Source organism: Euleptes europaea, chromosome 7, assembly GCF_029931775.1.
Source record: "Euleptes europaea isolate rEulEur1 chromosome 7, rEulEur1.hap1, whole genome shotgun sequence".
NCBI classification, from domain to species: Eukaryota; Metazoa; Chordata; class Lepidosauria; order Squamata; family Sphaerodactylidae; genus Euleptes; species Euleptes europaea.
The window spans coordinates 74622333-74637730 of NC_079318.1; the positions used below are offsets into that span (position 1 = coordinate 74622333).

General features: G+C 42.6%; 1 protein-coding gene across 1 annotated transcript in view; it reads right to left on the reverse strand.

Moving 5' to 3' along the window:
- EXTL3 (exostosin like glycosyltransferase 3) overlaps positions 1-15398 on the reverse strand; it is a 52625-nt gene that overhangs the window by 6398 nt on the left and 30829 nt on the right. The window contains exons 2-3 of the mRNA XM_056852746.1: positions 4092-4219; positions 1049-1193 (exon numbers count right to left, since the gene is read on the reverse strand). Coding sequence (XP_056708724.1) covers positions 1049-1193; positions 4092-4219 — 273 coding nt within the window. The remainder of the gene's footprint in view (positions 1-1048; positions 1194-4091; positions 4220-15398) is intronic.

The following is a 15398-nucleotide window of genomic DNA, read 5'->3' on the forward strand; positions in this document are numbered from 1 at the left end:
CAAATATGTCCTGAGGATTGTGACTGCCTTGATCTCAAGTGGGATCCTGTTTCTGGAAGACACAACAGAATGTAGCCAAACCATCTAGTCCAGTGTTAGATTTTCCACAGTAACTAACCAGATGCTTTTGTTAACTCACTAGAAGGACATGAAGGCAATGTCCTTCCGCTGTTTGTTCCCACCAACTGATATTCAGAAGTTCCATTTCACCATCATAACTTAGCTGCCGGATACACTGACCCTACTGGCATGGTAGAATCATAAAGTTGGAAGGGATTACCAGGGTCATCTAGTCCAACCCCTTGCACAATGCACAAAATTCACAACTACCTCCCCCGACAAACCCCCAGTGACCCCTACTACATGCCCAGAAGATGCCCAAAATGCCTTCTCTCTCATCATCTGCCTAAGGTTATAGAATCAGCATTGCTCTGGTAGGACCAGAATGGATCTGAGTCTCGGTCTTGTCCTTCCAGTTTCTGAAAAGAGTTAGATGTTCTCTCTAGAAATCATGCAAGAGTGGCTTTTAATGGCACAACCTTCCAGTCCTTGATAAAAGCTCAGTTTTCTGGAGCCAAACAATCAGAAACTAAGACACTGACTCAATACCTCCAGTTCAAAAATCCCTGGTATTCACTAATGATCGGATGCCATGGCCCAAGTGGAATCCTGTTTCTGGATGACGTGACAGAAGACAGCAACAAACATCACTAGTAGATGCCCTTCACCTCTAGCACACAGTACTATGGAATCGCCAAAGCAAAACATTTTTGCATCGTTAACAGCCTAGGAAAATGCTGAACTTACACTGGTCATGCACTCAAACTCCCAAGGTCACCCTCTGCACTCTCAAGAGAGGCCAAGATCAACCTAAGGTCAACAGCATTTCGATTTCTGAAACGCGCTTGGTCTGGCAAATCCGAAACATGTGTGCAGAAGAGCGCACGCAGCTAATTTTCTTGCGACTTTCCTTATTATAAAAATATTTGACCTAAATCAGAACCCATCCCAAGGGAACTGGGAGTCATCGCATACCATTCACCCTTACCTTGTGAAAGAAGGCAGCACCCGTCAGCACCATGGACAGTTCACAGGAGTAATTGGAGTTGTAGAGCCAGGACTGATGAGGGATGTCCCATGCGTGGTACCGTCCAGGGAACCCAACAATGCGGTCCCTGGCTTCTCTCCAAACCCTGCAGTTGTGAAGATAAGAACTTCAACGTGCAGGCAAGCAATGCAACATGCTGTAAAGGCAGCAAATGATAAGAACTGCCCGAGAAACAGTATTGTTTCTGTGTCAATGACAGTTGTCTGAAACAATTTATAAAGCATCGCATTTTGTTCACCATAATTACTCTAGACAGCAATCATTAGAGTAGGAAAAGAGGATATACACACCACCGGCCAGATGCAATACCCAGCCCTTCCACACATACACACACAAAGGGCCCTTTTATGTTAAACAACAGAGCTTCTTCTATTTCTGCCATACTTAAAAAAAAACTTTTATATTTGAATTTTATTTTTTGCAGCAATGAACTGTTTACAGCACCATTACAGGCTGCACAGGGAACACCTGGAAATCCTAGCCACTTCCTTGGAGGAAAGGACTATTGGGGAGAAGAGGGAAAAAAAGAGATTGGGTTAATATCACTTTAATGATGGTTTGGCCTTAGATATTCCCATTTTCCAAATGTTTCTAGTATTATATCATCTCTTGATCCATTTCCTGCCTTGCAGGTTTTGTTCACAAGACCCCTTTTCACAGAGTGGTTAACACAAGCTTTCTTTTCTGGCAATTTTGGTGTGCAGAGCCAAGCTTAGTGAGTATTCTTAACATGTGTCCAGACAACAGCTCGCTATGCTCTGAAAACCTCTGGGAAAGTGGATTAAACTATACTGAGTACCAAGCACATAAAAAAAAACTATTGTGAGAGCTGTTCCCACCACCAGAGAAAACACAGCCACATCAGGGAAAGGGAAGAAATTCTGCCATCCTCTCTCTAAAGAATGTGTCATTTTTTTCTACTGGACCAACAATCCCAGAAGCAAAAATGATTGATTGGAGAAGGAGGATGAGGTGGTAGGTTTCCTTTGTCCTTTTCCTTATTGGGGGCTCTTGTGCCCCCACAGCTACAAAAGGAGGAGCTTGCATAAACTTCACTAGGTTTGGTAAACTCTGAGACTATTGCCAAACTGGGTGCCATGCAAGAACGCAGAAGAACTCCTGAGCCTCTTTTTAAAAAAAACTGGGTTGGATATGACCAGCTTTTCCAATGGTGAAAGAGGAAAGAGAGGAAAGGCAGAGGATCACAGGAGCTGTGCAAACAAAAAACTATGCAAGATCAGGGCTGCAGTGAGGAAGGAGAAATTGGCAAGACCCGGTGTAAATCTGGCAGGATCCAACCCAGATTTAATATCCTGCATAACAACCGCACTTTTGCAAATAAGCCCAAAGTGTATTTTTCTCTCTGCACAACACTCCCACGACTTTGCATGTTGCGCCTAAGAAAAGCAGCCACACATCTGCTTTTTACTGATACTATAAATAGAAGCGTGTAACTTAAAATAAACATACTTCGTAAACCAGCTTCTTTGTGCGGCGGGAATTATAACAAAGGAAAGGAAACAGGGGGAGGAAAGCGTTTTTTGCACTGCTAATTCTCCCGAAACATTCCTCTAGTGCAGCTGGAGAGCACAAGACTCAAATATAGGAACCAAGAGAAATAGCTTGGAAGACAGAACAGGAGACCAGCAACTTGTTCCTCTTCTCTACAGCCAGCTGTGCTTCTCATTTTAACTCGGGGGATTCTTGCCTCAACTGGAGGAATGTTTCTGGGAAAAGAGAGCCCACCCTCACCCTCCTGTTTTTGTCAAGTGAGCTGGGGTGCTATCTGTTTAGCAGACTGATCACTGGTTGGCTCAACGTGTCATGGACAAGTGGAAGGAAGCCTTCAATCTACTCCTTGAAGATGATGCAGGATGCAGTGAGCTGTGCAGGGTAGGGTGTCTAAGAGAACAAGCTGTATGCCCATGGTGGGCCCTGGTTCAAATCTCTGCTCTGCTACAAACCCACTAGTAGCCTCAGGCAAGCCTCCTTCTCAGCCGCTGATTCCCCCCATCTGCAATTTGGGGTTTGTCTTATATTACAGGGCTATTGCAAATATTACAACAGGATAAAGTACCTGACCAGCTTTGAACACTGAAAGTGCTACATAAATGCTAACCATCACCATTATTAGTAGTAGTAAGTCACTTCCGGGATATGCAGAACTGCCTTTTCCCGTGTGTTCTCTCCATCCTCCAAGATAGGCTTGGCAGGCTTGGTTTTGAACATCACTCTTTGCTCAAGTATGATCCACAACAGCAAGTGGTATGGACACTGCTTTACACCCAAAGCATAACTACTTATGGTTTCCAATTTTTTAAAGGCAGCATTTCTAGTTCTCATGGTTATAGAGATCCGTCCCAAAATAAACAGAAAGCATAAAAAAATTCTCCTTTATGCCCTTGCTTTGTGGGCCTCTAACTATGCACTGTGATGGCCCTTCATTTGTTCTCCTGCCCTACAAGGATTCTTGACACAACACACAAAAGGATATTGCTCAGAATAATGGGGAATTAAAGAATGTTCAGTGAGCAGAGAATTAGACTTGGATCTGGGAGACATGCCCTGAAGTGCCAATCGTTCCAGGGACTTATTAGCAAAGTCACAGTCACCCTGCCTTAATCCTTCCCTCTTCAAATCTGTACAATGGGAACAACAGAGACTCATCTTAAAGGTTCCTTACAACCCTAAATCCAATACGGATTTTCAAGTGGTTTGCAAATTGAAAGTGCTATTTAAGTTATATTACAAATGAAGCACTGCTGCAAGAGAAATCTGCATCAAAGAGTTGAGGCGAGCCATTTAGCCTCATGCTTCTGCCCATGACCATATAACGCAAGAGGGAGGAAACAGCAAAAGGCTCAATAGATCTGGTGATCCAGGGTCAGGGGTGGAGAAGAAGCCATGGATGGAAAGATTCATTGAGCCAGATGTGGTACAGTGGCTGCTTGGTACAGAATAAGGTCTTGTGTGTTTTGCTCACCGGAATCCAAACATGATCTCATCGTGGCGAAGGTGGGCGTCATCGTCAATAGACAAAATGGCTTCTGTCTCAATCTCATCCCAGGGCAGAAATCGGTTGTTCAGGCTGTTCTTCTCTGTGCGCACAACCTAGGAGACAGAAGACAGACATTACTTTCTAAAACATGCAATGTTTGCATGATCTTGTAGCCATTAGGGGCAGGCTTCTTGGCTCTAGAGAGCTTTAAGGGTATGACATATGGCTCTACTCAACATAACAAGTGCACAGTTTCAACAAAACTCTTTTTTGGGTGTGATGGATGCTTTCCCAGACATAAGCAGCATTGTGAGAGAGCTATTTGGAGCAAAGAAATATTGATTGTGTGTGTGTGTGGGAGAGACAACCCTCTCCCCCACCATGGCATCTCTGCTCCAAATCACCCCCTTACAAAGCAGCAATTGCTTTGGCAAAATCAACCTCCTAGCTTTGAGATATGTGAGGAATAGATATCCCTGTATTTCCATTTTTAAAAATCTCCAGGATGGTCTACAAAAATTATACTGAAATAACCATGCAAAATAATAAACACATACATCAATAAACATTAATGAGCAAACATCAGTATGAAATCCAATCTTAGCAGTCATAACTATTAAAAGGTCTGGAAAAGAGGATAGATTTAGCTTGGAACTTAAATGACCACTGATTTTATCTGGTGCTCTATTATATTGATAATGTATTTAATCAGTTTATTTCTGGTTATTTTACTGTATTTTTATTTTCCCTTTTGTTATTTTTACTAATGTTATATAGGTACTTGCACTGCTTTGTTATTTTATGCTGGCCAATGGCCGTAACAATAAATGTACGAATGTCTACTAATGGCGCCAGGCAAATCTCCCTAGGAAGGAAGTTCCAAAGTCAGGATGCCGCCACAAAGTTCAAGCGCCTTGCCCTTGCTAAAGGCCACCAGCTAAAGTAACACGGGAAAGCTTTCCTGCTTGATTCTGCCCATTGTCAAAGCGGCAGAATCAAGCTGTGAAGCTTTCCCTGTTCTATATGCATGCCTGGCTGCAAGGGGGACTCTGTGCCTGCATCCTCCCCGCCTTTAGAAAGACCTACCTCTCCACACGTAGAAAACCAGACAGAAGGCTAGGCTGAATCTCCCTCTCCCCACCCCCCTCCTCAGCATGCTAGTTTCAGAGACGCAATCCACCACCCACCCAGCTGTTGTGTATCCTATCTCACTCTGTGTAATCCACCTTGAATCCCAGTGAGAAAGGCAGACTATATATAACATAAAATAAATAAATATAAATGCAACTAATTGTATATGGGCACAAGCGAGTCAAAAGAAAAGGGCAGAAGGCAGGATTATATGAGCCCATAAAATGGTTTTGTAAGCCAAAGAAAAATCCCTGGCACCGACTACCTTCAGTGGATAGAGGTCAGGCCTCCTGGGACAACTGTCTAGCAATCCCCAGAGAAGCCCGGTCCCTCACACTTTGAAAGCAGTTGTAGCAGGATGTCCAGAAACCATTTTGAAATTCATAACCCCCTCCCAAACCCCAGGGGTTTTTTTTAAGTGAGAAAAGTCTACACACAAAAATAGAAAAGAGCAGCATTACAGCGGTAAGAGGCCAGTAAATAAGATTACATTTGGATCATATATTTTTTAATAAATCCTACACTGAAACCATTAACGGTGGAAAATATGCGTCAGAAGGAAATGGGTGACAGCTGGTATGATTAAATCCCTGCATTAAGCCAACATTAGTACTTTCCCCTGTCAATAGCTAACGGTAGGGAGAGAAAAAAATTATGGAACATTTGACAGGCGAGAATTAGAACGTTTCACTAAATATCCATCAAAAGGAGAAACACAACTGACTGCAGCGTAGTGTGTGCAGAAACACAATGAAGGCTGAGGCACAGATGTGAGGGTGATGGCCAATAGCGCCCAGTACAATGTACACTGGAATTTGTTGAGCATTCCTTAGGGACCACAATGCAGCAGATGCACTATGCTCCATAGTCCATTCACCTTCCTCTGCACGGTAGCCCAATATTGCCTGCCAGTATTCCTCAAGCCCTCTCCTTTCTCTTGCTGCTATCAGGCTTGTGTTTCACAAGTGCAGACATGACAGGCAAACAGAGGGGCTCAGAGCCAATCAACAGACTCTAGCGGCAAAGCGTGGCCTCTATTACTTGAGACGACAGGTGGGGCTTGTGAGACTGAATGGCTGGACATTGCAAGACGATCAGGATCAGCTTCCCACACAGCGGCACACACCCTGCAGCTTGCTTGCAAGTGGTCACGGTTTAGGAAATAATCAGCAGTCGCTCCAACCAATCTGGCACATGTCAAATAGTCAACACTGACCAGACAGAGTTTGCATCTCACTCACCCCATATCTTTCATTGAAAGCAAGTAACCAACACATTTAAATTAGCGTTGTCAAGGGATTTGACGATGAACAATAAAATGTGAAATGATGCTCAAACCACACAATGCACAAATCACTCACTGGAGATACGATCTCCTTTACTGCCCCTCAAATGCTTAGAACCACTTCCAGAAGACATTTCAAGACACATCTTTTCCATGAACCTTTGCAAACTTGGAGGACAATCCTTTAATACCCCTGTTCCCTCACAGAAACGAAACACATGCATAACTGAATATGCAGTTTTTCCCTTTATACCCCTGCCTTCACCTCTCTTCCTTTCTGGTAGCTCTCATGTCAAATATTTGGGGGGGAAGGCAAAGACAGAGCATCATGTGTGTTTATACTTGTTAAAGTGCCATGCACATGGATGTTGTAATGATAATGATGGTCAAAGCAGCTGATGTATCAAGGATGCACACAAGGAAAGAGTCATGGGGCATGCTTGTACAGACTTTGCCACTCTTATAAAGAGTTACTGGCAACTAAAAACATATATGGTCTGTACTACCATTATATACAGTACAGACCATATAATGCAATAGTGCATAGCAGCTATTGTTAATTTGAGATGCCAACAGGGAATAATTAAGATTATCCACAACAACATTTGCCTTTGCATTTCCAGGATCTCAAACATTAAGTTGTCCAGACTTCATGGTACATTAAGATAGCTTTTAAATTCCAATACCATACAACTTTGATAGCAATCAATAATCATAATAGGTGTCTGTATGCATATATAGATTTCTGCATAATGAGACAATATTTATTTGGAGGTATTTAAGATGCAAACAGCTTGTGAATCAATATATTCTAAGGAAGCAGCTCAAATGGTTCCATCGATTCAGCTGCTATTTTCCTGTAAACACGCCAAAGACCGTAATGCAAATGTTGCCTCAAGAGAAAATAGAGAATAAACTCTCTTGCTCAGTGCTTCTGGAAAGGGCAACTCTAGTTTGAGAAACACACAACACAGTCCTGAGTACATTAACTAGAAAATCTGTGTAACTTACCTCATTTTGGGGGAATCAATGTGCTACAAGAAAATCTCAGACTTAAAATAAAGGGTGAAAGATGAACGTTGGGTAGACAGGATTGGCCAGAGACCCTTGAAGATGATGTTAACTATTCTTTACGTTGTGATCTGTAATCCTGAACATTAAAAAGCAGGTGTGAAGGGATTCAGTTTGAAATTGGGGACACGGTGCTTTGGCATAGGGCTTTAGCCCCTTTGTAATGGCTGGATCCCCAAATCAAAAGGGGTTCTGAAACCCAAGTTGGAAATCACAGCTGGAAAGGTGAAAAATCAGCAGCCAAAGAGACGCTGACAGAAGGCCTAGGTAACATAACATGTTTGTAATTTACTTTGCTTGATCATTTCCTGGAATGTTGTGCTGTTTTGCTTTAACTGGTTTAAATCAGTGCATGTAACTATTAGTGTCCCTGGATTCCCTTTGTCCAACTGGGAACAACTTCTGAGCATTGTGATTAACCCTCAAAAGGGGTGGTTTGCAGCATTATTCTCCACCTCATGCTGTTCCCTTAACAGAAAATGCTCCTCTCCCCAGCTACTATTAGATTTGGTTTCGGCTGTAGGTACAATACAGGTGGATCCTGTTCCTTTTTCCCTGTTGGAGTTAAAGGCAGCTGGGCTACTTCCACTGGGGAAATGGAAGGTTTTTTTTTTTTTTTTAAACTTGTCCCAGTACTATGGCCCTACTTCAGCTCTGCCACCCATGGAATTTTAGTGTTGAAGAAAACGTCAGGAGATCTGATCACTGTCAACACATGTCAAAGTTATGCCTAGTCTGCAGTTTGCTAAACAGATCATACTGATCAGAGTGACAGCTAAGTCATGTGATGAGGCTGGTCTGATCCAGTTTGTACAGCCAGGAATGGGGATTTCCAGAATGACTCATCTCAGGTGAACTGTGATTGGTCATGAATGTGTATATAAGTCTGTATAGTGAATGTGAGTTACCTATTGCCTGAAATATATATGCTGGCGGAGCATGCTGTTGCTCAGAGCTGTGAATGTTAACAGCCAAAGGACTCTGTGTAAATATTGTAAATAAACTGTACATAGCAGAACTGCGTGGTGTGAAGTTGCTACCAGGTAAACTCCTGAAGTCCAGACAAGCTGTGCGCGACAGGGTTATGGGCCCAGATAGACTGCGCTGAGAGCTGGAGATTCTATTGGAGTTGGTGAGCTACTGCCGTGAGTTGCTGCTGTGAGCGGTTTGGATGTCTACAGAGGCCAGCGACGCTGAGAACCTTGATGTACAGTCTGCAGACGGTTCAGTTGTTTCTGACAAAGAGTCGGAGGAGGAACCAGGGGAAGATAATCAGCTACTGCCGGTGAGCGAAGATATCATGGCGCAAGCTGTTTCTGCTATGCTGGTTGATAAACTGACTGCAGATAACTATGCCGTGTGGTCTCTGAAAATGGAGCATTATCTTAAGCGTGAGTCATTGTGTACGTATGTGGATTCTCCCCCACAAGCTCCCACGCCTGAGGAAAGTTTAAAAGACCAAAAGGCATTGGCCACGTTGATATTAAGTGTTGCTGATGACCAGTTGGTGCATGTGGTGGGACAGGGGTCAGCTAAAGATGCCTGGAATAGCCTCAAGGCTGTATATGTGCAAGACACGGCTGGATCTCTTATTTCCCTGATGAGAAGGATTTATAGAAAGACTATGGAGCCAAATGAGAGTGTTAGAGCTCATTTGAACACCTTAGCCACGTATTTTCAACTGCTGGCTCAGAGGGGAAAGCAGATTGCTGACCAGGACCAGGTGTTTATAGTTTTAAGTTCCCTGACGGAGCGTTTCGACCCACTTATCTCAGCCCTTGAATCTGTGGATGCAGCTAAGTTGACCTTGCAGTACGTCACGGGCAGATTGCTAGAGGAAGAGGCGCGACATATGCAACGGGAGTTGGCAGCCGGCCAGACCGGGAGCTGTGCCAAGCAAGAGATAAGGAAGGATACAAGCCTCAGCTGTGAAGCAAGCAAGCCTATACCTGTGGCGTTACGTGTAAAGAGATGTTTCAGATGTAGGAAAGAGGGACACATTCAAAGATTTTGCCCTGCTGCAAGAAAATACAGAGAAGGAAAAAAGACTCAATTTGTGACCAAACAACAAGCTACGCTGGTGAGAGCAAGTCCAGACTCCCTGAATGACTCTTGGATAATTGACTCAGGAGCTTCACAAATATTTGTGAGGGAGGAAAGACTACTAATGAACTCACATCAATCGGCGTTAGGTCATGTAAGTTTGGCAGATGGACGTTCTGCAACTGTTTCCTGTGAAGGAAGTGTAATGTTTGGAAGTTTAAACCATACATTCAATTATGTGCTTTGTATACCCTCTCTTGAGAGAAACTTATTAAGTATAAGTGCACTAGATTCTGCTGGATTCAGTGTGACTTTCAGAAATAAGTGCTGTAATATTCTCAAAGGTGATAAAATTATGGCAGTGGGGAATTTGAAAGATAATGTGTATGTGCTAGAGAACATGGCAGGTAAAGCACAAACAGTGTTAAATAAAAACCCACACCATAAGTGTATACATTTGCTACATAGAAAACTTGGCCATGTGGGTTGGGGTACCTTGAATAAAACTCTTGCCCTGCTGGGCAAAGAGAAGGTTGAAAGGTGCAAAACATATCTGGATTGTGATGTGTGCAAGCAAAGTAAATCTAAGGCACACCCAGTTGCACCAAGGAGTGACAGAGTAACAAAAACCCCTCTATATCTTGTACATAGTGATCTGGTAGGCCCTTTCCCAGACAGTATATCTAAAAGAAAATATCTTCTTCTTTTGATAGATGATGCCACAAGGTTCACATGGGTGTATCCCATAGCAAAGAAGTCAGAGGTGTGTGATACTATAAAGATGTGGGCTAACAATGTGCAAAGGCAATTGGGGCATAAAATTTGTAAGTTCCAAAATAACTTTGGGGGTGAGTACATGTCTGGTGAAATGGCTCAGTGGTTTAAGACTCAAGGTATTGAACATAGAATTGCTAATGTATCTATGAGTCAAGAAAATGGTGTTGCAGAGAGAAAGGCAGGAGTACTGCAAACAATGATAAAATCAATGCTACTTGATGCTGGATTGCCAAAAATGTTCTGGGCTGAAGCGGCAAAAAATGCTTCTTATATTTCAAATAGAATTTGGACAAGTGCCACAAATAATATTCCATACAAGGCTTTGTATGGGAAAGATCCCAGTTTGGATCATATCAGGATATTTGGCAGTAAAGCATGGGTTAATATACCACTGAAACAACGTAGGAAAGGTGGTGAAAGAGCAAAAAAGTTGACATTCCTGGGGTATCAGACAGGAATGAAATCTTACCGTTTTGTAAATAACCAAAATGCATTAAGTTTCAGTCGTTCAGCTTCATTCTGTGAGGATGCTAATTGGCCTAAGATACATGCAAACCAATTACCATCTACAGCAATGTTACCTGTGAATGATGATTCTGATAACATGCCAGAAGTGAAACAGGAGGTGCAGTCACCAATACATGCAGACTCTGAGAGTGTGCAAAGTGCAGATCAGAGAGTAGTACCTAGAGTGTCCTCTAGATCTACAAAAGGTGTTCCACCTCAAAGGTATGGTGTAACTGCTAACCATGTGTTTGTTAAAGTTCCAACTGATTACAATGAAGTGTTAAGTCTAGCCTCAGAAGAGAAGAATGCCTGGCTGCAAGCCATGGAGGCGGAATATAACTCATTGGTGTCAAATGAAGTATTTTCCTTATCTGAATTGCCAGCAGATAAGAAAACTCTGAGTTGCCGTTGGTTATACAGACTCAAAACCTTGCCAAATGGGAATGTTAAATATAAGGCAAGATTAGTTGCGAGGGGATTTACGCAGGTGGTTGGACAAGATTATTATGAATCATTTGCTCCCACGATTCGCATGGAAACAATAAGAGTTGCATTAACTAAGGCTGGAGCAGAAGGAATGCTAGTTGATCATTTTGATTTTGATACTGCATATCTGAACGCACCTATTGAGGAAGAATTATATCTTGATCAAATACCAGGGTTCAAATGTCAAAATGCCAAAACAGTGTTAAAATTGCACAAGGCATTATATGGCTTAAAGCAATCAGGACATGCATGGAATATGTGTATAAAAAATGCTTTAACCAAAAAAGGGTTTAAGCAGAGTGTGTCTGATCCATGTCTGTATCAAGTAGAAATATGTAAACAAACCTGTTATTTATTACTTTTTGTGGATGATGTATGTTTAATGTACCACAACAAGGAACAGTTGAAATGGTTTATGCAGACCATACAGGAAATGTTTAAAATGAAACATCTAGGCCCAATTAAGAATTACCTAGGGGTGCAAGTCTCCAGAAATGAGAATGGTTGGTTTGAACTAAGCCAGGAGACTAAAATAAGTGAATTGCTGGAGAAGTATAACATAAGTGAGGCGCATGAGGTTACAACACCTATGACAACAAGTTACAATAGGGAACCGGATGATAAAGTGTTTGAACAGAAAGGATTGTATCAATCACTAGTGGGATCTCTACTGTACATAGGATGTTGGACCAGACCTGATATATGTGTTGCTGTTCACTGGTTATGCAGAAAACATGCCTGTCCATACCAGAAGGATTGGGTGGCGGCAAAGAGAGTTCTAAGATATTTAAAGGGAACTATAGCCAACAAATTAGTGCTGAAAGCAGATCAAAAACCAGCATTAATGGCTTACAGTGATGCCAGTTGGGGTGAACATAATGATGGCAAGTCCACAACAGGATTTACATTGTATGTTTTAGGATCCCTAGTACAGTGGAAAACAATAAAACAAACCCACGTTTCCACTAGTACATGTGAGGCAGAATACTCAGCTTTAAGTGATTGCCTAGTACAATCAGAATGGTGCATTCAATTACTGTCTGACTTGAAGATAGAATGTATGATACCAATAACTATAATGTGTGACAATACTGCAGCGCAACAATTAGCAAATGACCAGGGAGTGCGCACTAGGAGTAAGCACATTAATATACGGTATCAAAATGTACGGGAAGCTGTGAATAGAGGAATAATAAGTCTGAAATATTGTACCTCTGAAAATAATGTAGCAGACATATTTACTAAGTGTTTGAATACTGAAAGATTTCATTACTTAAAGAAATGGCTGTGTTTAACAAACGTTTGACTAGGGAGGCGTGTCAACACATGTCAAAGTTATGCCTAGTCTGCAGTTTGCTAAACAGATCATACTGATCAGAGTGACAGCTAAGTCATGTGATGAGGCTGGTCTGATCCAGTTTGTACAGCCAGGAATGGGGATTTCCAGAATGACTCATCTCAGGTGAACTGTGATTGGTCATGAATGTGTATATAAGTCTGTATAGTGAATGTGAGTTACCTATTGCCTGAAATATATATGCTGGCGGAGCATGCTGTTGCTCAGAGCTGTGAATGTTAACAGCCAAAGGACTCTGTGTAAATATTGTAAATAAACTGTACATAGCAGAACTGCGTGGTGTGAAGTTGCTACCAGGTAAACTCCTGAAGTCCAGACAAGCTGTGCGCGACAATCACAAGTCTCCTACAATACAGCATGGTTTGGCCCATAGGGTCTCTTTATCCAATAATTTCTTGCTCACCCTTTGATGGCTTGGGCCCTTGAGAGAATCTTCTTGTGAAAGGCCATGCCTCAACAACAATACATAATGGCCGTTTGGGCCAGCTGGTATAAGCAAATTCCTAAGGACCAACGCATATGTATCTGTGACATTAGAGTGCGGGAGGACTTACCCTCATTACATACTTGATTGCCCACTTTACGTACAGCCTAGGACTAAGTTTCTCACTGGGATATTATCTGGCATAAATTTCCAGTCTGAGAAGGAGAAAGTTATATTCCTGTTTTCAGACTCCCATAGAATATCACTGTATGGTCTGTCAGCAAGGAAAATAAGGGCCAAATTTGAAACTTCAAGAGGAGATTTCAAAAAAATGATTTTATCTGTGGATAATGAACATTGTTTTATTAATATTTATTGTCATAAGGTTGTTTCCAATAACAATACATCTAGATGGTGGTGGTGGAAAATGTTGTCAAGTCATGGCTGACTTATGGCAACTCCGTAGGGCTTTCAAGGCAAGCAATGAACAGGGGTGGTTTGCCATCACCTGACCTCGTGTAGTGACCCTGGACGTCCTTGGAGGTCTCCCATCCAAGCACTAACCAGGGCTAACCCTGCTTTACTTCTGAGATTGCGCTAGCCTGGGCCATCCAGGTTAGGGCTTTTTTGTACATCTAGCTACTGTGCATTATAACATAAAGGGGTGAGGTGGGGAGACAGATGCAGTTTCCAGCCATGAGAAGCCTGCAGTTTTACAACTTCACAAGACAGCTTTAAATATAGAAATATTTGTGGGGTGGGGGGGACATCACCATCAAGTAAAGGGCAAAAGTGACGTAGGTGGTGCTGAGAGAGTTCTGAGAGAACTGTGACTGGCCTAAAGTCACCCAGCAGGATTCATGTGGAGTGGGGAATTGAACCCGGTTCTCCAGATTAGAGTCCGCCGTTCTTAACCACTACCCCATGCTGGCTGAGTTTATCAGATGCAGCTGGTGGGGGGAGAATCCCTGTGACCTTTGGAGGTCCTGATTCTACTCACTTCCATTAATCCTGGGATAAATGACTGCAGATTAAACAGTAAAGCCATCACCAGTCACATGCAGTGAGGGAAGATCCAAGAAGAAGTGACCTGGTAGTGACTCCAGACAGCAAAGCAAGGGGTACCCTGAAGAAAGCCAGTTCCCAGGCTCCCCTTTTTGCGTGCACACACACTGGAAAGTGGATGAGGTTTCACCAGTACATTTTCTCTCCCTTTCTGAAACAGCTTTCCTCAATGTGCCAAGATCAGCTTTCCTCAACGTGTGCATTTGCAGTTAGGCCATTTTCATAGTACAATACGTGCTTTGTATATAGACAAATTATGACAGTGGGGTGGCTGTAAATTTTGAATAGCATGGAAGGAGTAGATAAGGAATTTTTCACTGTCTCCCAATAATAGAGTTTGGTCATCTAATAGGAAGCAGGTTCAAGAAAGACTGAAGGAAGCATTTATTCACACAATGCCCAAATAAGCAATTCACTTTATAACTGCTATTCCCAAAATGTGATGATGGAAATTAACTTAGGCGGTTTTTATTTTTTAAAAGCATTGAGGATAAGTATACCTACAGCTATTAGCCATTATTAGCTATTAGCTGGAAAATCCACATCATATTCCAACAAAATTTGTTCACAAATCATCAGAAACTGGGGGCGAGTAGTGCAGTGGCCAAGTTTGCAGATAATACCAAATTATTCAGGATGGTGAAAACCAAAATGGATTGTGAGGAGCTCTAAGAGGATCTCTCCAAGTTGGGCGAATGGGCAGTAATATGGCAAATGAAGTTCAAAGTCAGTAAGTGCAAGGTTGTACGCATTGGAGCAAAAAGCTAACTTTAAATGGAAGCTGATAGTGTTTGAATAGGCAGTGTCTGGGTTGGGGGGGGCAACAAGACATAACAGCATCTCCAGGTCCAATAGGGACACCTCTGCTATTTTAAAGCCTAACGCGAGTGATTTAAAAATGCTGTGAGCGCCTGCAGCTTGGTGGGACAAGGCACTCTGTGCCCCCCCTGCCTTTTCATGTGCCAAAACAGTTGTGTGTGGGGAGGAATGGCTGTTAGACCTCAAAATGGCGGTGCCACACCCAGTTTGGCTCTGAGAAGGAAAGGTCTTGAGGTTGTAGAGGACAGCTCAATGAAAACATGAACTCAGTGTGCTGCAGCACTGAAAAAGGCAAAGTCCGTGCCAGGGATTATTAGGAAAAGGATT